At 42.5% G+C, this 22,329-nt stretch overlaps 1 protein-coding gene across 5 annotated transcripts in view; it reads left to right on the top strand.

Annotated features, from left to right (window-relative positions):
- The window catches only part of EVC (EvC ciliary complex subunit 1), a 95,156-nt gene that overhangs the window by 38,489 nt on the left and 34,338 nt on the right, over positions 1-22,329 (top strand). For 4 of the 5 annotated variants that reach the window (XM_054029020.1, XM_054029022.1, XM_054029019.1 and 1 more), the window contains 2 exons: positions 2,597-2,745; positions 13,415-13,513. In XM_054029020.1, the coding sequence (XP_053884995.1) occupies positions 2,597-2,745; positions 13,415-13,513 (248 nt within the window). The remainder of the gene's footprint in view (positions 1-2,596; positions 2,746-13,414; positions 13,514-22,329) is intronic. The other variant, XM_054029021.1, reaches the window with a different exon arrangement.

The raw sequence follows: 22,329 nt of genomic DNA, 5'->3' as shown, positions 1-22,329 counted from the left end.
TTTGGAGCCTCAATTTTGGAGTGTGTAAATTGATACTCCTTAAGGAGGCCTGGCTTTAAGAAAGTACTGAGCAACCTCCCCCTGAAAGACAGGAACTCTTTAAATTGTCTTAAGTTGGACACCCAATACTTCAGGCACCTAAAATTACTAGTAATTTGAAAACTGGGTCCTTAGACTCTCTTCATGCAGCCATGGTTCTCCTGCATCTATTTACAAGATGAAAACTTCTGATCCTGCAGCTCACAGTTCCTTTGGCCCTGCTCTGCATTTTCACATCCCTTGGTAGGTTTTCACTATCTACAAGATTGAACCAATCTTGTCCCCCTACTGCTAAGCCCATATGAATAGATGCCCACGTAATAGTTCCCACTTAATATGGAAGAATGCTGACTCTTGGCCACAGAGCTATAGATGTCTTCCCACCCTACTCAGGAGAGAGTGAGGGGAGTCATGGAGAAGAGCTCTGTAGTTTACTTTGCAGGCTCTCCATTGTTTCCCATGCCTACCTGCCCCATGGTTGGGATATAGAAGGGGGGTAGGGGATTTGTCCTGTTCTGATTAACAACTGTTCTACTTTGACTTAAATCAAAATACTTCGGCAGACGTATCTATCCATCATTATCACTCTACTCATCACATGTGAGGAATTTATTACAGTTGTGTATTTGATTTTTTTTAAACTGACGTTGAAGCCTACCGAGTTTTAACGTATCTTGGAGTGATGCAAGTTGAATTTAGGAATCAGAGTTCCACTGTCATTAATGGGAGTTGTGAACCTGTGCATTGCTCTGAATATTTAACATATCATTACATTATTCTGTATTGATTTAATTCTGTGGTTTGCCACAAGAGTATTTATGTCTCTAGTCCCCTTCATAACATCTCGATTCAGCATCCATCAAAGTCATGCGGAATCTTTCCATTCAACTCAACGGGCATTGGGTCAAGCACCAAGTGGGGCAAGGAGAGAAGCTGGTTTTAGATATTTATATTTGAAAGTAAATATTTGCTGTCTTTGTTAAATAACTTTGATTCTGAAGTGATCAGTCTGGGGTAAAACCCCTTGTCTGCTAGAAATGCAAAGCTTTTATATCCTGTGTTGCTTAGGATAATTGATTCTTTAACTGCCCTATTGGCATGCTGTCCATGTCAAAGCTCCAGGAGCTGAAGAGCCTGAATGTAAATACTCTCACTGGAGAGTTGCTCGTATTCTCAGCTAGTTTTGAACTGTGAGTTTTGCCATATCTAAAGGCCATCAATCCCCATTCCGCAGGTTTTGTCCATTCTAAAAAAATGGTAAGTAGTCATATGAATAACAGTTTAAGCAAAGGGTTGAATGGATGCGCTTTGCTAGTTCTTTAAAAGGAGGACATATATGCCTACCTCGGGGCTGTTGTGTGTTTCTAAAAGTAAGCCCTTAAATTTTGTTTGAGTTCATTCCTTTTGTTTTTCTCTCAGTCGTATTTGCATTGTTGCAAGACAGAGATGCAGCTGATAAGGCGTTAGGTTTATGTGAAATAGGTACTTTTGTCCATAAGAGCAAAATCTGTACACGCATATTAAGTAACCTCCTGTATTAAAAGATTATCTCAAACGTCTTGCATACAAGCCCTCCCATCGACATAGCACAGTCTACACTGGGAGTTCAGTTGATAGAACTGCGTCGCTCAGAGCTGTGGATTTTCCACACCCCTGAGCAACGTAGTTAGGCCAACATCAGTTTGTAGTGTAGACCAGAGCTGTTTTTCAAAATGTTTTTTTTAAACCTCCAAGGTTAGTGTAGACTTTGAGGGTGGAGGGAATGGGAAAAAACATTGCACTATCTAGATTTTTATTAAAGACTTTCAGTGCATTTTCAAATGATTTGTCAGGGAATTTATGTTCGTCAGCAGGCTGATGTTTATAATAAATTAGCACTGGGCATGAGTAATGTGCAAAGTTTATATAATGCACTGCTTTATCTCTCCCAACAAGGAACTTCTCATAGCTAAAACACCTTGATATGGTGGCAGAATAGCTGCCACAATGTAACATTCATGTTCTGTACTCATTTTTAGCTGCACGGTTTACTTGGCAGAGTAGTAAATTATTGAGGTATCTATAGGAAAAAAAAGGTTAATATTTTTTTGAGGGGCTTAGGTGAATACCAGATGAAAAGACAGAGGTGAGGGAGGTTTGGATAGCAGATGTCTGGATCTGCAGGGAAAACTCATCTGGAGCTGTGGAGTGTTTGAAAGTTAGGCCTCAAATGTCTCAAGCTGGCAACCCCCACACACCAAACAATAAAAATAAAAAAAATATATCAGTGGATACTGCAAGCTTTGGCATAAGTGACTTGTCCAAGCTGATGCAGCAAGTCAGAGGCACAGCCAGGAATAGAACCCTGAAGTCCTAGCAGCCAGTCTGGTGCCTTATACACTAGACAGTGTTGCTGCCCCTACAATAGAATATATTTATTGCAGAAATAAAAATCAAACTTGAACACCGGCTTTTTTTTTAAATGTATCCATTTTTAAACCAGAAATGAAAGTTCACACACTTATTTTCCCAAAATTATAGCGTTGTAACACCTAATCATTTACATTTTATATTCCAGAATGTGTCCAACAAGGTAAAGACCTAATCATGAAACTCCTGGCATGTCGTACAAGGAAGATAAGAGAGCTCAAACAAGCTCAGAAGGATGAACAAGGGGATCTGCTCAGTAAAGCTCAGAAAATAGGGGAACTTGATGAGTTTCTGAAGGTGACTGTGTAAAGATTTATATTCACAATTTGGTTTGGTTTAGGGCCATTGTAACGTTCTATGAAGCTCTCTCAGTCCACCAGAACTGTCAGCTTGTGTTGTCATTTGATGTGTCTACAGTAGCCTAGGGCAGAGTTGGGGATGGGGGGCAAAATACTAGAGTCGGCTCTGCTTGTTAACATTTTAAAGCCCTCTCTGAGATTGGGACTTCGCCACCTCTTGCTTGGGCAGCTGCCATACTCCTAGCTCTTCTGTAGACTCCCAGGGTACATCACTTAATCTCTGTCCCTCAGATCCACCTCATGTAACATGGGAATAATAATACTTCCAATGTGTTGTCTTTTGGGATTTTGAGTTCTTCAGGGCTGGGAATCTCTCTTATTTTCAGTATGTACAATGCCTGGCCTGGCAGAGCATGTCTGGGGCCTCTAAGTGCTAATGTAATACTAATAATAAGGAATAATAGTGTTATGTTTGCACCCTCCATTGCTATAGCAACTGCTGCCATGGGAACTCTCATACTATGTCTGCAACCAGTGCCAAAAGGAAGTCCATGCAAAAGGCGCCCTGAAGTTTCCGCACAGTCAGCAGCACACAAAGAGAAGGAGAGGATGCAGGGCTAAGGGTTGGTCTACCCTACAGAGTTAGGTCGATGTAAGGCAGCTTACGTTAATCTAATTATGCCAGTGTCCACACTGCAGCCTAGCTCCCGCCGATGTAAGTGCCCTACCATACCGACATAATAAGCCCTATGCCTCTCGTGGAGGTGGAGTTATGGCGACGTAGTTAAGACGAAGCAGTGTCAGGGTAGACACTGCAGGTTACTTACGTGCTGGAGCCATAAAATTGACAAGAAAGTTGGGTTGTCACCTCAGGACGGGTGGAGGACTCCAACTAGAGTCTCCTGGCTCCCTGCGCCCAGCCATGCTGCTGCTAAGGCTCCCCACAGGGATCAGGGAGGCTCCGTGTGACTGCCAGGTTCAGCCAGTGGGGAGTTGGGAGCTTCCATTCAACTGCCGGGCTCCCGGTGAGGAGCGGGGAGCTAATAGCTGTGGGGGGGACAGCCAGGCTCCCAGCAGGGAGCCAAAAACCCATGGGAGCGGGCAGGGGCAGTCGGGCTTCTGGTGGGGAGCTGCACTCGGAGCTGAGAGCCTGGGCTCTTAGCTCCCCACACTGCCCCTCTAAAGTTGGCAGAAATGCTCCTGATGAGGACACGCACCACCAACAGAAGGATGGTAGAGTGGACATGAACCACTGCAGTAATTACTGTGATGGCTGTAAGTTGACCTAACATAGGTCAACTTATGTTTGTAGTGTATACATGCCCTAGGCGCCTACCATATTGAATGGAAATCCTGCAGCTTGCTGGTGCTTGCCTGCCCAGCTCCGGCATAGAGTTAAAGAGCTGGCACTGGGAGAGGGACCCGAGCCTGACTCCCCCAACCTTCCCGCCACCACCACAATAGGAAAACACACTCCTCTTGGCCCCCCTCTGACCATCTAGGGAAGACCAACACCAGTCAGGGAAGAACTGCCATTCTCAAGAATCTAGTCTCTAAGTAACCAGTCAGTTCACCACTAGAAAAGACCCAATCCCTATGGTCACCCATCCCGATAACCAGTCTGCTGCTACCACTGACAGCAGAGGCTGTAGGATGACCTGCTTACCCCACCAGTGCTGCTGTGAGGAAAATAGCTGCCAGGTAGGGGGACACGTGCAAAGGAGCCCTTCTTCAGGTGCTGGGGACAGAGAACTATGGTTGGTCAAGAGGAGTGAAGGAAATGGCTGTGGTGAGTGGAAGGATTGGTGGAATTTGGGAGAGGAAGAGGATGGGATTCAGTGAAGACGGGATGCCTTTCTGGAAGATATGTTTTAGTCACTCACATGTTTTTGGTCTCAGAAGGGTAACTAAGTGAAATTCTATGGCCTGTATTATCCAGGAAATCAGAGTAGATGATCTAATGGTGCCTTCTGGCCATAAAATCTATGCTGGAAGCTTGTGAACTAGGGGAGAATAATGTCACATGAAGGGATAATTGAGGAGGGTCCCCTGTTAATAATTTTGGCAACACAGCACTTGTTGGGGCACTTTGCTTTGAATTAATGTTAGTGGTTGTGCAGGAATACTTTGGTTTAAGACATGGCATTTTGATCAATAATTATGTAATCTTACAGCAAAACTGGCAAAGTTAACAGTGATGTTATCAGAATGATGAAACCCTAAATGCTGAAAGTGACAGGACTTCTGTAATTGCTAAGAACTATAGACTTACATTATTTTAAAATTCATCCTCAACTATCAGGGAAAGAAATGATTTAGGGGCAGCATGTCTGCTTACTAAGGTACCTCCTCACAATATTAGATTGTTCCATGAATTTTAATAAACAGTTTAAAATGTAAAAACTCAGTTAGATGGTTTTTTCCCCATTACAACAAGCTAACAGATTTTGCTGATCTCAATGCTACAACTTCTTATTGCAGTCCAAGCTTTGTAATTACATTGTGTAAGTTAGATAATGCAATTACTATACTTTGTCTGCAATGCTTCCTTGATGAAGTTTGGTTAAAGAACACTCTCCATAATGCATAGGGAAAAAAATCAGTGTAAGAGCAGGCTTCCAGACATTTAAAACAAATGTGTACTCTGAAGTGGCATTTTATCTCTCTTAGGCTCTTTGTCTTGTTCAAATATAAACAGTTAATTTTATTATGCAGTTTGCTATCCACTGGACACTTTAATGTTTGTTTGTATACTCCTGTTTAATGGACCTCTTGGTAGACACCCAGAGCATATTAACTGAAATTAAGAAATTTTGTATCAAGACTTTCTTCTGCAAAGGCAAGACAATTCAGTTATGCAAAGAAAATGCCTTCATTTTTACATACCATAGTCTTATAAATAACTTGGACATCTAACCAATACATTGCATAGTAATATTTGCAATCAATGATACATTTGTTGCAGGCTGGGAGGGAATTATAGCTGTTTGCCAATTTTTTCAGCTTTTGTGTTGCAACACAGGATATAAAACTTTGATTTTTAAGTTGTTAAGAAATTCCTCCATGAAATATAACTGAGCCATGAGATGCTCTCACCCTTTTGGCCCCATAGTAAAATGGGTCCTTGTGAGCAGGTAACTCTCTCCTGTCCTCTAAGATAAAGTCCAAATGCTCTGTGGAGGAACAAATGAAACCCCTTCCTTGAGTATGACTTTATCAACAACCAAATCATGGATTATTGATTTTTGTGCTTTGTGTTCAAATGTTGCAAGTTCAAACCTTTCTAAGAGGTCTCAGAGATGGTGAATATTTATTTCCCTCTAAGTTTATGTCCACACTTCAAGAAGGATGTTGAAAAATTGGAAAGCGTTGAGAGGAGAGCCATGGGAATGATTAAAGGATTGGAAACCATGCCCTATAGTGAGAAACTTATGAAACAATCTATTTAGTTTATCAAACAGAAGGTTAAGAGGTGACTTGATTACAGTCTATAAGTATCTACATGGGGATTGAAATTTGATAGAGGGCTCTTCAATCTAGCAGACTAAGGTATAAGATCCATTGGCTAGAAGTTGAAGCTAGACAAATTCAGACTAGAAATAAGATGCAAATTTTTAACAGTGAGGGTAATTAACCAGCAGAACAACTCAACAGACATGGTGGATTCTCCATCAGTGGAAGTTTTTAAATATGGATTGGATGCTTTCCTAAATGATATGCTCTAGTACAGGGGTCGGCAACGTTTGGCACGCGGCTTGCCAGGGTAAGCACCCTGGCGGGCCAGGCCAGTTTGTTTAGCTGCTGACACGGCAGGTTCGGCCGATCACGGCCCCCACCCGCTGTCCCTGGCCAATGGGGGTGGCGGGAAGCTGCGGCCAGCACATCCCTCGCCCGCGCCGCTTCCTGCTGCCCCTACTGGCCCAGGACAGCGAACCGCGGCTAGTGGGTGCCACGATTGCCCGAACCTGCCACGTCAGCAGGTAAATAAATTGGCCCGGCTCGCCAGGGTGCTTACCCTGGCGAGCCATGTGCCAAACGTTGCCGACCCCTGCTCTAGTACAACCACAGCTATTGGATTTGAAGGAAGAATTGATTCAAGGAAGTCCTGTGGCCTGTGATATGTAGGAAGTCAGTACTTATGTAAAAACAAAACAACAACAACAACAAAAAACAGAACCTTGTGTGGAATCTTAAACCTCTAAGTAAATCCATGTAGTGCATATGCTGCTCTATCTACAGCATGTCTTGAAAATTAACTAGTAACTTCACAGGTTTAACATTAGTTGAGGTTTGAGCTCTTTGCAGGAAGCTATGTTCCAGTTTCATATGAATTCTTCTGCCCATTCATCTGTCTTCTGTCTTTTGACTGTAATGATACTATGACTAAGTATGTGAGCTGCTATCATCAGCACTACCTTGGGTTTGTGCTGCTCCTTTTTATATTGAGTATAGTGCCCACGGAAGGTGAACAGGCTGAAAATACTAAAAAGTGAAGTTATCACTTCACAAACAGCTTTGTATACAGGCTGGTAGACTAAACATCTCTTCAATGACCCACTGATTTTTCTCAACCCAGTTCTGGAGTGATTATCTCTTTGGAGTGAGAAAGTAATTCAGACTATGCTGATTTAATCCTTTCTTCTTTGCTAAAGACTTTTTTGTTGACACCTGCCTGCATAAAATAGGTACATAAAATCACCAGTTTACATTGTGTAGGGCAGTTTTCAGCTATACTGTACTGTACGAATGCCTTTCAGTCCTTGCTAATGGGCTGAATTTCAGCCAGTAACTAAGATGTAAAAGTCTTAGGCCATTTTTATCATATACACTAAGACTTCTTTGGGATTTATGGCTATTTTTTTTTAAATTGTTGTTTGCAGTGATGTTGTAGCCATGTTGATCCCAGGATATTAGAGAGACAAGGTAGGCGAGGTAATAGATATTTTTTATTGGACCAACTTCTGCTGGTGAAAGAGTCATGTTTTCAAGCTTACACACAACTCTTCTTCAGGTGTGGGAAAGAGGGTCACAACTAAATATAATGTGGAACAAATTTTTAAGCATGAGAAGTGCCTTACTGTAGATAAGATTTCTCTGTGTGTTTGGGGTGGTTGCTGGATCTGTGAAGGTAAGTGTGGAGATCCAGGGGTTTCTTCTGTAGAGTTGTCTGTACAGTTCCATTGTTGAAACTGATTGTGGTGTTCAGTTGATACCGGTGTGGGAGCATTCTATAGAGAGTTTGATGGATGAGTGTTGGTTTATTAAGTTGTGATGGAAATCTGTGAGGGAGTTTAGGTCATCTGTCCAGAGGATGAAAATACTATTGATGTATCTCAGGTATATAATTAGTTTTGTGGTGCATTTGTCCAGAAATTTTTCCTCAAAGTAGCTCATGAAGAGGTTGGCATTTTGGGGAACCATCCTAGTACTCATGGCTGTTCCTGTGGTTTGGACAAAGTGTTTGCTGTTGAATGTAAAATTGTTATGGGTGAGGATGAAATGGATGAGTTTGGTGAGGTGTTTGAGGTGCATAGCTGAATGTTGTCCATTGTCTTGTAGATATTTGAGGTAGATAGCGATGCCATCATTGTGAACGACATTGGTTTACAGGGAGGTGGCATCCACGATGGCAAAGGAGGTTGCTAATGTTGTGGAGTTTCTGGAGGAAGTCAGTTTGTCTTGGAGGAAAATCGGCCTTTGCTTGGTGAGTGGTGTGAGGATGGTTTCTGTGAGTACTGATGTTCCTTCAGTAAGATTGCAGTAGCCAGATAGGATGGGTTTGCCTGGGTTCTCTTGTTTATGTATCTTGGGGAGCACGTTGAAGTTCCTGGGGTGGGATCATAAGGGATGAGGCGATAGAGTTTCTCTTGGAGTTGTTTGGGGAAGGATTTGATGATATCCTTATATTCTTGGGTTAATTGTGCTGTGGGGTCTTCTTTGAGTTCTTTATAATAGATTGTGTTGGATGCACTTAGATACCACAGAATATTCTCCAAGGAGAAAGTTTGGGATACACACACTTTAACATACTTAAAATTGCCTTCACCAAACAAGGACACTCCATCTGAAAAGTGGATCACATCAGGAACGGGCCACCCAAATACCCCAAGAGAACCTGCTTCAGTAGGGAATAAAAAGCCTCCAACCACACACCCCTAGTTATCACCTACTGCCCCACACTAGAACCCATACGGGGTATCATTAAACAATTACAACCCCTACTCTTTTCCAAATCCCATCTTCTGGATTTCAAACAACCCCCTCCCCTACAAGCTCATCATTAGAAGCAAGCTCGCCATAGACCAGGACTCATCAACTCAAAGCAGCACCAAACTCTGCCATAACAGATGCAAAGCCTGCAGACATATCTCCACTGCTACAATGATCAACACCCCCATAACACACCTTTCAAAATCCATGGGTCCTACATATGCATATCACAACATGTGGTGGGGTACCTCATCCAGTGCACTAAATGCCCCCATAACAACTATGGGGCGAAGCCAGGCGATCACTACACTCTCAAATGAACTCACACAGGAAAATGATAAAAGGCTAACATCCTATCCCCTGTGGGCAAACAGTTCACAAAACAGTCACTCACTATCTGACCTCTCAGTCCTCATCCTCAAAGGAAACCTGCACAACACCTTCAAAAAAAAAAAAAAAAACACAAGCCTGGGAGCTGAAACTCATAACTTCATGAGACAATAAAATCCTAGACTCAATAAAGACACTGGATTTATGGCTCACTACAACAATCTGTAACTCACTAACCCTCCTTTGTCCTACAATTGCAGAGGTGTTAACTGCCCACGTCACCTTGAATGGTCTCTTACATCATGTTAATTCCTTATGATGATGGCTACTACTTTGTCATAGAGGTCAGGGAAGTCACAGAATCCGTGACTTTCAGAGACCTCTGTGATTTAAGACCTCGGCACCTGGGAGCTGTAGGGTCCCTGCCACCCTGATGGCTGGGAACTGTGGGACCTGAGCTCCCAGCCGCAGAGGGTGGTAGGGGTGCCCCACAACTCCCAGCCGCCACAGGCAGTGGGGCCCCCAGGAGCTTCCTGCCGCTGAGGGCAGCATGGGTGCCCTGCAGCTCCCAGGTGGCGTGGGTGGCAGGGGTGCCCCGGAGCACGGAGCACTGTGGCTGGTGGGGGTGCCTGGCAGCTCCAAGCCAGAGCCACTGCAGGTGATGGGGGTGCTCCGAGCTTGGAGCCACTGGTGGTGTAGGGACCCTGCACCTCTGAGGCAGGCACCCCCTGGGTGGTGTGGGGACCCTACAGCTCCCCATTTTGTCATGCATAATTTTTAGTAAAAGTCACGGATAGATCATGGGCTTCTGTGAATTTTTCTTTATTGCTCGTGACCTGTCTGTGACTTCTACTAAATATATGTGTGACAAAACCGTAGCCTTACTTATGATAAACAGTCTGTTCCACTTTGTTTTTAGCTGTGACACTCTGAATACCTTTCCCAGCCATGAAGAAGAACTCGTTGTAAGCCTGAAAGTTTGTCTCCTTCAGCAACAGAAGTTGGTCCGATAAAAGATACTACCTCCCCCATCTTGTCTCTCAGATTTTTAAAGGTATTTAGGCGCCTAACAATGCAGATAGATGCTAAGCGATTTTCAAAAGTACCTAAGCAGATTAGGTGCCTAATTCCCATTGGATTCAAGAGTTAAACACCTAACCTGCTTAGGTGCTTTAGAAAATCCCATTAGGCACCTATCAGCATCTTTAGGCACCTAAATACCTTTAAAAATCTGGTCCATAGCGTAAGCAGGCCCTCACTACCACATTACCAATCTTCTCAATGAGCCAGCCAGAATGATGATTATTCCTGATTTTTTAAAAACATATGCCTTCACTGTAAGTCTAATATAGGTAGGCTTGGAAGGATTCAATTTTTTTCAGTAAATCTCAGTAAATGTCGATATCACCGTACACACACAAACTGACAAAATAATTCCATTGATAATAAATGAAGTTTACAGATAAGAAAAATGCTGCTTGAGAACTTAGAGTTTAATTTAAGGATATTTACTGTGTATATTTTGACATGGAATGTTGACAATTTGTGTTTTAACAGTTATAAAGCTTCAATTTTTTGAATTGCAGCATCCATGTAATTAAATAATACACTCCCACATTGTCTGGAACACCCCCATAATTTCCCAAAACTATGAAAATTTAAATCATTTAAAATAAATACGTAAAACCCATAATTGGGTGCAATTGAACAGTTAAATAGGTACAAATTTTAAAATGCTTAAAACCAAACATGATTATTATTTATCAAAATTATAAAAACAATAAATATCAAGTTCTGCCAAACCCACAGGGTCTAATGCCTATAGTGGATGGGCATAATTCATCGCCACAGGTATAGGAATGGGGAATTTGCACCCCCTTGCAGCAACCTTAAGAAGTTCTAAATCTGGTCATGGTACCTCAGCAGGTAGGAAACCTGACTGATTCCTTGACATGAGCCTAGTACTCTGACAACCAATTGCTGTTACTTCCCTGCCTTCTATTATTTTTCTTTCTTCAAAGAATAGGTACTGGCAAGGTCGCAGCATACTCAGCCCCTGAAATTGTAAGCAGGTGCCAATTAAGATGATGGATTTTGCAATGGGTAAACATATCCATGTGAAAGCTATGAAATTCATGTAGGCTTCTGAACACGAGTCTGATAGTAAGGATTTTCAGTCAATACTGGCCTGTGTTTGATGCAAAACAATGACCTAGATATGGCAGGTTTAAGTCCTTGAATCATAGAGTCCCTTTTAGCTACATTTCCAACTGCTGGTACACACTGTGTTTGGGGCGATACATTCTATTCCAGCAAAAACTAGGGTACAAAATGTGAAGGTTGCAGTTAAGCACTTGGGTCAGGAAATGCCAGAGTTAAGGTTACACGACCCGCTGAGCTCTGCCCCCAGAGACATATGAATTACAATATAGAACCAGATTCTCTTATGTACTCTGTGTGGACAGTAAAGTTGCCATGGCATCTTGAGAGGGGAGGGTTGGTTTGTATTTTGGCAAGAATAGCAGTTTGCCCTCATCTCCTTGGCCCAGTATTCTCTTTAGCCCCACTGTCATGCTGTGTAGTGTTACTATTTATATTGCAGTAGTGCCTAGGCGCCCTAGTCATGGACCAGCACCCTTGCCCTGGCTGCTGCCTTCCAGGCTCCAACTATGGTTACATAGTTGATGTGGTCTCAGAAATCCTTAGAGGTTGGCTGCTCCTAATTAAGTGAGTGAAAGAGCTCCCTCATCCCTCTCCCGCCTCTAGACTGGCCAACAAGTGACATATGATTGAAATATGTGCTGCCCTGGGTTTTGTTTTATGTTATACCGTGATTTGCAGATCATAAAAGGTATTTAGGTATAAAACCTAGTCCCTAGTTTTCAGGAGGTTCTTACTGAGTGAATGAAATAAACCAGCTTTGCTATGTGGCTGGGGGAGCGGGCAGGGGGAAGAGGGCTATTGCAGATTGTGAAGATAGTTCATTTGATTCACACAGTGAGAACATCCTTAAACCCAGGTATTTCACATCTTGGCCATTTGGACCCCAAAATTTAATTACTGCAGCCCACACACACACACCCCTGCATTGCTGCCGCCCGCCCCCCCTCCGGCCCCCCCAGTCACTGCTGGCTGGGCCCTCCCTACCTTGCTACTGCATGCCTCTGCCCTCTGTAGGACCAGGGACTCTCAGCTGCACCTTCTGCTCCAGCTTTGGGCCCCTTCATCTTTTGTCGCCCCCCCACTCCCCAGGGATCAGAGAAAGGGGGACCTGCCCAGTGGGCAGCAGGGAGGGATAAGAAAGCGGAGCTGACACCATGTTTGCAAGAGGGACACAGAGGGAGATCAGAAAGTGCAGCAGCTCATAGCCAGCTCTGCTTCCTCATCTGCTCTTGTGAAAATGATATTGGCTCCACTCTCCACTCCCTCCACACCCTACCCCCATCTGAAGTCTCCTATTTGATCTTGGGCAGCTCCCCACTTCTCTGGCCTCTCTGTGCTCCCTGGAGGGAAGAGGACTGGAGAAGGGATCAGGACCCCAGGGCTGCTGGCTGATGGTGCCTGTCCTCCAGAACACTGTCTGTCAATCCAGTGCAGAGAGACCCAGAGCTGGAAGGGAAACCTGCCCCAAAAGAGGCATGTATCATATAATGCAGTCCAATTAAGAGATCTGTCTCCCATTGACTTCAGTAGGTTCAGGATTGGGCCATAGCTTGTACAGCAAAGTGCTTTATCTGTATGCAGGCAAACAATGTAAGATACTAATTATCATTAACCCTTTTCCTGCACTGTGAATATTATTCCATATAAAAATTGTTAAAATAATGTTATGGTTGGGACTTAGGAGATGCACAAATTAAGGTTGCCTGTGTGATCTTCATAATGCCCCTTTCTGAGTACATAGCCAGTATTATTTCAGTCATATCTGTGACTTCTCCTACCACTCAGCTAGGACAGTATGTGGTTTTTCCCTACTAGCTTTTACAGTACTTAGATCCCTGATGCTGCCAAAAAAGCACCCTTGATTTATTTGTCAGTCAGTAGCTTTCATGCTGACAATGGTTTCAGCTATTTAAAAGATATATTTTTACAAGGTTTCTTTCCTATTTTATTTCTATTAATCTTAGGCCTGCCATGAAATGTTAGAGAAGCAGAGACAGACACTGTATGATCTGGAAGAAGAGGATGACTGCCAAAGCACTGAGGCCGTTGCAGAGCTCCATCAGGTGATTTATTGATTTGTGCTGGTGGCTGCGAAAAGTCTGAAAATCTCCAGTCCAGTTACAAAACAGGACTAGACCTCAGGCATAGAAACTTCAGAGATTTATCATTCATTTGATATTCTGCAGCTTTTGAGAAGCTGGGTTAGTGCACTAACGGGCTTGGGATTTAGTCTTTTACTTTGGGAGGCCTGGATGTCACAAATGGAAATGAATTTGGTCTCCTCCTATTCTGTGATAGATGTGGGGTTCCTAGCACTCTACATGAAGAACATTCACGACTTATTCTCTGATCACAAGTCAGCTCTTGGTAATATAAGGGACAACTTTCCTTTGTAGACTTGCAGAATTTTCCCTCTCTAAGTGACCACACACCTTTATGCTTCCACTAGAAAAGTTTGCCTACACAATCTCCCTGCAATCACACCAGCAAACAAGGCTTACAGCAGGATGGTACTGGTGCTAGATATAAGGCAGGAAAGGGAAAATACATCTCATGTCCTAATACTTTTCCCAGACAGGGTGCTAGGGTGACCCCAGTCATAGAGGAAAAGCAAGAGAGACAAGGAAAGTATATGAGGCTTCTTGATTTACTTATAGAGCTCTAGGTAGTGAGTTAATTTATTGACAGTGTTGGTTCACTGACACTTTTAAATGAGGATTTGAATTTGTGATATTTAATATTGGTCTTGCTAATTGGAAATTGTTGCTACTGATGAAGTTTTCATGCTTTGTTATCTTGTTATTTGTGTAAGGTTAATGCTATCTAATTGTAGCAAAAGCAATGACCTTTGATTGAGCTGAAAGTGATTAGTTGTAGTCTAACAGGCTCTGTTTTGATTAATTGTGACCAGTCTGGTGTGTCATGGATCTCTCTAGTCCATATCACACCTGGTTGCATGGGCATCTTAGTACATGCTAATTATAGGATTGTGCATTTGTTCCACTTTATAAGAGTTTTCATTGCCCTGTGCATTTTTTATCTATCAAGTTTTGATAAGTTTGAAAAAAACTGACTAGTGGCGTTTTACTTAGTAGATTATGAACGCGTGCTGGAGCAGGTTTGTGTAACGGTTCTAGGAAAAGTATATTTGAGGAACAAACTACTTATTCAGAAAAGGGAAAAAAATGGTTTGGAGGGTTGTGTTTGTGAATCTGCGTAGATGCTTTATTCAGGTAATTTTTTAATTTAAGAAGAGCAAGTCAACATGTCTGCTAATATTACATGTGATACGTATGCTTTGTAAAACAATCATTAACCTTCATCATTTCATTTGGTGTCCTTAGCATCAAAGATATTTCCCCCGAACACAATGCTTATGGAAGTTGTATTCCATTATTGGAAACTCTACTTCACTGACGTTTTAAGACCAGCTTAAAATCGTGTTTGGCTAAGTTTTGTTTTCCATTAAAAATATTTGGGTGAATTAAATGTTTCTAATATTGACAGGCTGACAGAAAGCTGTGTGTAAGCTTCTTCTCACTCAGCCATAACCTGCTACGGCACGCAAGCTGATTTGCAGTGGCACTCACACTGCCCAGGTCCTGGCCACCGGTCCGGGGGGCTCTGCATTTTAATTTAATGTTAAATGAAGCTTCTTAAACATTTTAAAAACCTTATTTACTTTACATACAACAATAGTTTAGTTATATATTACAGACTTATAGAAAGAGACCTTCTAAAAACGTTAAAATGTATTACTGGCACACGAAACCTTAAATTAGAGTGAATAAATGAAGACTCGGCACACCACTTCTGAAAGGTTGCCGACCCCTGTTCTATACTGTACTTGCTATTCCACTCCTGGGCCTGTCCTGAGTAGAGACTGCCAGTCATGTAAAACTAAAGAAAGTTCTTCAGTGGTTAACAAATCGACTGATATCTACCTGGAATTTACATTCAGGAAACTAAACTCACATCTATTTTTACAATAAGCAGTCTTTTATCCTTGTCCATCAAATGTGATCAGCTAATGCATCAATATCAAGTAATGGTCCCGCTCTCTCTCCTAGGCATAGCTGCTATTGATTGTATTAAAGGATGACATCAGGAAGTACACTACATAAGATGCATAGGCTGTGAATGAAAAGAAATTTACTGTACTCTCCAAATGCTTTAAGAACAGGCTTGATCCTCTGCTGGTGTAAACCAATGTAGCTCCACTGAAGTCAAACAGAGCTACCCTGATTTCCACCAGCTTGAGTGTACAAGGAGTAGTAGTTATTAAAAATGTCTATTACCTGGGGCATGAAACAAAGGCAAAGGAGAATCCCAGGGAAGAAATTATGTCTCAGAGAATCACAGTCTCTTCCCTGTTTCCTCTCCTCTCCCTCTTCTGCACTCCTTGCTCCAGGGGAAGAGGATTGTATGCAGTTCCTTTACCTTGGAATCCCAGATGCTTGGCCAGCACTGTAGAAAGCCAGAATCAAGGCTCCACCTGCCCACGCTCCACTGTCTTGCAGATGTCATGCACAGCCCACTCTCCACCCATCATGCCTGGAAGTGAGGTACAGCAAGGCTGCTTAGAGGAATGAGGGAGCTTATTCTCCTGTGTGGCTGTGCTATAGCCAGGCACAATCAGGCCCTTCATTTCCATTTTGCCATTGCATGATATCTGCACACTCCTTTACAATGCTAAGACAAAGATGGCATGCATCACCAAGGCATGAACAAGTGAGAGGCTCAATTCAAGAGGTGAGGAAACAGTCAAATAATGAGTTTGTTCAATTAAAATTTCACATTTTCCTAAATGCAAATGTACGTTACAAAGGAGGGTAAAATAGTAAAAAATGGCTTTTCATTAACTAGATTGGCGCAAACAAGTCCTCTTTGTCATGTGATTTTTAGAATATCACTGGAAAATTAAGCCCAGCTACATTCATGAAAGGTTAACAAGTGTAACCCACTGGTCACTCTGTTACATGTCCTCTTCTGTGCCTCATTCACTGAGGATGTGCGTCTGTTACAACTCTCACATCTTCTGTGGATCGGGCACAGAATGGGACATAACGCAAAGTGACTAGTGTACTACATTGCTCAGTCCAGAAGTAGTATTTAATCTTGTCCTGACCATTTGAGGCTCACAGCAGTGTGAATCCCAGACAAGACACCACTAATGCTGACTGCCATCTTGGCTCACACCACAGATTGAACCAGGGACGCTCAGAGTTAGAGGACTGAATCTCAGCAGCCCAGCCATATTCAGGGAAGGTGAAAAATGGCAGTAGAATCTTGCCTTTCGTCACGTAAAGCCTGGCAAAGTCTGCAATATTGAACAGGGTGGTTGTGTTTCGTCTCTTTTTAAATTGTTTGAGAGTGAATTAAGGTATCATTCACCACAGACAGCAATACAAAACTTCCCCTCGGTGCCCTGCCTGGAGGTGCCTCAACCTGGACCACTAGAGGGATGAGAGGAGTCCAGTGTGTGTAATCAGACCTTTCAGTCTATGGCTGCTAATTAGAAACCCTTACGTTACTTTTAACAGTCCTCCTGGAATTCAGAGCCCGCTTGGACGGTAGACAGCAGTCCTGTAGGAAATGGACAGATGATAGAAATTGCCATATTGGATCAAACTCATGGGTCCATCTACAGCAGTGTCCCATCCCTGACAGTGGCCAGCAGCAGACACTTCAGAGGAAGGTGCAAGAAATCCTGCAGTCATATAGACTCATGTGGTTTCCTGAGGGATAATTTCAGCTGGTAAAAATTCAATGACTTTTGACCCAGGCAGTTTTTAAACCAGTGACCTAATGGCACAAAGGCCTATGTTCCACTGTTAATTATCTGAACCATCCAATCCTTCATTTAAACAGTACATTAAAAAAATTTATACTATAGACTGTTTTAAGCCTGAAGGAATCCTCAGGTGAAGAGGCAGAAGGCTAGCGATATGGAGCTATCACATTGATTTTTTTTTTAAGAAGCTGCCAGTTCTGCCCCTTCATATCAGCTCACTGACTTCTGCATTTTAAGAGTCACTGAAATTCTGTTCAGTAGTGATGTGGTTTGCAAATGATTTGCCAGTCAAGCCCTAATCCCTTACAACAAATTGGAGAAAGGATTTGGCGTTTAACGTGTATAGACAAGCTAAACATGGTAGTTAATATGGAGCCCATCTGCCTGATTCTCCTGTCGCTTACAGTTTTGTACCAATGCAACTATTAAGTTCAACAGTTACTCCTGATTTCATAGGTGCTGGAACTAGGAGTGCTGCTGGTGCTGCCACACTCCCTGGCTTGAAGTAGTTCCCATCATATACAGAATTTACCATTTGGTTTAGTGGCTCTCAGCTCCCCACTTGTTCCAGCACCCCTGCCTGATTTACCTTGGTATACGTGAACAGAGAACCTGTCCCATAGATTCAAGATCATGCAGAATGGCAGGATAATCTCTATGTGGGTATTGGTGTTAAAGTGTTGTGAAAGGGGAGTGTGAGTTTGACTGAATGAACTCCCTGGTGACTAGATGAGAGAATGTCAAATCATTGTACACACCACTTACTATTTCTCATAGTTCGTTTATCTTGTCCTCCCACACCTTCCTCCACCTGTTTGTTTCATTCATCTTTTCACCTTGTCAAGACTGTAAGCGTTTCAGGGCAGGAACAGTCTCTTCATTACTAAGTGGTATAGCCCTTAGCACAGTGGCCCAGAAGGTACTATTGTAATACAATAAACAAACAGTAGTCTGGATCGGAATAAATACAGGTAAATGTCAATATTTTGGAAGTTTAATGAGTATGTGTTGGTGTGCATGGTAGGGAAGAAGAATTGAGTAGGTGTATATATACATATATGTCAATGAAAGTGATTTATCCTAGGGAAGCTGCTTGTGGTGTGATGTGAAGTAAATGAATCAATATGAGCAGTTTGTACTTGGAGAATGGTATGCAGGATTTTTATATGTAGTGGCTGTGACCCAAGGACCTCTTAATGCCTACTGGCAGAGGGCATAAGGGGTGCATAAGGATTATAAGAATCCCCTGGGTCTAATATCTGTATAACTAGTTCACCAAAGAATGTCATGTAAGGTTTCTAATGAAAGCCTGTGTCACAATGGTCATCATAATCGTTGTGAGATGTATGTATGGAAAATTAGTATATACACACAACTCTCCACTCAAGATTGTGTTCTCTGGGACTGACAGTTAAGACAGGTCACCAAAATGTAATCCACATATTTCTGTCAGGCAGGTGACCACCCTGGCTGGTCACGTGCAAAATTTAGTATTTTATGGTTCACAGTAGACATTAGGAGTGGCAAGAAAAACAAAGACAACAGGAGTTAGCCTGTTTAGGTATAAGGCAATGAACTTTTGAAACTATATCTGGGGTACAGATGAGCCCTCAGGAACTCCTTCAGTCTCAGGACAAGTTGCCAGCAGGCTTGATTTTATGAGAAGGGATTTCAGCCAAACTGGTTGGAAACACTGGGGAGAAGGACATGGGATAAGCTATCTTGTAGTACAGTGGTTTTCTATCTTTTTTCATTTGTGAACCCCTAAACATTTTCAAATGGAGGTGCAGACCCCTTTGGAAATCTTAGACATAGTCTGTTGACCCCCAGGGGTCCGCAGACCACAGGTTGACAAAACACTCTTGCAGGAGATAGGGGAATGCCTTGAGTACATTTAGGTTCTAGGCATCATGTTAAGGTTTTGTTTTATATGCAGCTATTTGTTTCCAATATTCTTACTCTGAGGCCAAGTCTGCATTCAAAAGCGAAGTCGACCCAGGAAAAATCTATACCCCTGAGCAATGTAGTTAAGCCGACCTAACCTCCAGTGTAGACAGCGTTTGGTCAACAGAAGAATTCTCCTGTCAACCTAGCTGCTGCGTTTTGGGGAAGTGGATTAACTACATCGATGGGAGAACTCCTCCTGTTTCTGTAGGACGCGTCTACACTGAAGCACTATAATGGCACAGGCGTAGCACTGCAGCTGTACCTCTGTAACATTCAAGTGTAGACAGGCCCCTCCATCACTTGAATCTGTATTTTGATAATAAACTTATTCTTCTTTTCACTACATATAAAGTGCTGTGTGTTAAGTAAACTTGTGATCCTCTGTTGAATTTTATAATCTAATCCGTATTATTCCTTTGGGAATAGTGGCACTAAGAGTTCTATGAGTGGGATAGAGGCTGAGCACTCCAGAGGGAAGCTAGGCAGACTCCGGGGTCGGGGTGTGAGCCTACCACTGACCGGGCACACACACAGCGATGCCTGCAGAGGCCTAGAAGGTAACGCTTGTGTTGCCAGAGGCTGATGGCTTCAGGAAGCTGATCCACAACATGTACAGATAAGACCTCCTCACAGCAAGGGCCGGTGGTGTCGAGGTACCTCACAACCCTGGCTATGCCAGGAAAGCCTGACAGTAGTGGACTTCAAACAGTGGGGATTAGATAAATTGACTGTGATAGTGGAGAGAGAAGAACTGTTACAATCTTTGTAAATAATTTGTGAAAAAGTTAATTAACATTGAGTCATGCAGGTATTTTGTGCCCTTTGTACACATTTTAATTTATCCAGTCTACAAGAATAGACTGGAGAAGTAGAATAAAAATTAACTGAAATTTTTAGATTAAAGAAAAGGTGTCAGAGAAATCCTGATCAGTTAGAGGAGCATAATGTATTGAAGGTTTGTGTAACGTATGAATTGCAGGGGTTTTTATTGTGTCATTTTCTGTTGTCAGGCAGTAAAAGTGGCTTCCAGTTATCTCCTGTCCTGCCCTCTTGTGGACTCTGAAAAAAAGAAAATGAGGTGTTTTTTGCAGTTCTGCTTGAATTTTTGTGGCTCAGATGTTACCTAATCTGTAATCTTATCCTCCTCCTCTTCTGTGTGCTATGCTGTAGAAATATGAGAGGAGGCTGGTGGCTAACAATTCATTATGAGGAAAACAGAAGTTCATTTGAGGACAACCAAAAAAAGTAACTAGCAGCTGAGAGTTACAAAGTCTTTTGCAAGGGACTCATTTTTAAAGTATATTTCATCAAGTTTAGGATGGAGGCTATGGAAGCTCACACTTCAATGTTGTCTCTAGTTCTTCTCCTTCTAACAGGACTTCAAGAAAATACTATCCTACCTCTCATTTGATAGGAAGTAAAAGATGAATAGGAATGTAGGTTAAAACATTGTAACTAATGGATAATATTAACAGATAAGGCAATAAACATTTTTGAGTGATTAAGAAGTAGTATGAAGCTAGCGTTAAGTGTAATTTTTTTTCAGCTACAAAGGGCAAACTTTTTCTGTTTCAAAATATGAAATTCAGGACATAGCATATTGTGATCCTGTTCTACGTTCTTAGTCCCAGATCTTCAAAGGTATTTTAGGCTCCTAACTTCCATTGATTTCAGTAGAAGTTAGGAGCCTAAAGACCTCCGTGGATCTGGGTCCTAAAGCCTTATTTTTCCTTTATATTCTCTGTGCAACTCTATTAACTAAAATATAAGGGTTGCATTTTCTAAACTGGACTGTAATTTTGGGTGCCCACTTGAGCTAGATGTCCAAAGTGCTGAGCACTTACAGCTCCCATTTACTTCAGGTAGATCTACAGATATTCAACACCCATAAAAACCAGTCTATAGAGGTCTCAGGTTGAGCAACCAAACTTTGAAGTACCCAAAATTTAAAGGTTTGGCATTGTGATTTACTAGGAAGTGTTGGAAGGCAGTGTGGAATAATAGATTAGGCATGGAAATTAGAACCCAGCTCTCCAGGTTGTATCTAATCCTGGTTCTGGCACTTATTTGCTGATTAAATTTAAGCAGGTCATTTTAATCTCACTTCAAACTGGGGGTGTGATTTGAGGCTAGCCAGGATAGGTATGCACTACAGCTAACTGTCTTGCCTAAGTCCCTAGGGTCTTGGCTGGGCACATACTCGTGGTGGCTATCTCATCTTCAGGGTATGATAGAGATATTGGGTTGAATATCATCCCATCAGAGGGCTGAATTTAATAAAAAGCCTAATTCTGCAGTGCGTTGCACAGTCAATTACTCCCATGTGAGGCATTTCTCTAATGTTGGTCTTAGATATTGCCACAGCCACTTACTGTATGCAGACCAGAGGGTTCTCAAACTTCATTGCACCACAACCCACTTCTGACAACAAAAATTACTGCACGACACCAGGAGGGGGGACTGAAGCTTGAGCCCACCTGAGCCCCACCACCCCAGCCGGCTTTGGCCCCAGGCAGTGGGGCTCAGAACTGATGATCTAGACTCTTCCCCCACTTACCAATGCCCAGTTTATATGGTTAGAAAAATTGTATTAGGATTCCTTCTTCCCCAGCAGACCTGCTCCCTGTGTGTACTCATATCTGCTTACTTTTAATCACTAAAATAAGTTTTTACTATTGTTTGTTCTGTTAGCAATTCTGGTTCTACACTGCTATAGATACATGAGCTGGTTTCTGTTCTGACTCATGCATCATCAGTAGAGTTGTTAATAAAGGCCTTGTCTTTATATCTGTTTAACTTTACAATACAATTTTGGTAGTTATACCACTGTAACCTTCTGTGTGGACACACTTATTCTGACATGAGTGATAGATTCATAGATTCTAGGACTGGAAGGGACCTCGAGAGGTCATCGAGTCCAGTCCCCTGCCCGCATGGCAGGACCAAATACTGTCTAGACCATCCCTGATAGACATTTATCTAACCTACTCTTAAATATCTCCAGAGATGGAGATTCCACAACCTCCCTAGGCAATTTATTCCAGTGTTTAACCACCCTGACAGTTAGGAACTTTTTCCTAATGTCCAACCTAGACCTCCCTTGCTGCAGTTTAAGCCCATTGCTGCTTGTTCTGTCCT

The sequence above is a fragment of the Malaclemys terrapin genome, chromosome 5 (genome assembly GCF_027887155.1).
Source record: "Malaclemys terrapin pileata isolate rMalTer1 chromosome 5, rMalTer1.hap1, whole genome shotgun sequence".
Taxonomy (NCBI): Eukaryota; Metazoa; Chordata; order Testudines; family Emydidae; genus Malaclemys; species Malaclemys terrapin.
The sequence above is the reverse complement of the archived record's forward strand: the minus strand, read 5'-3'. Positions and strand labels throughout refer to the sequence as shown.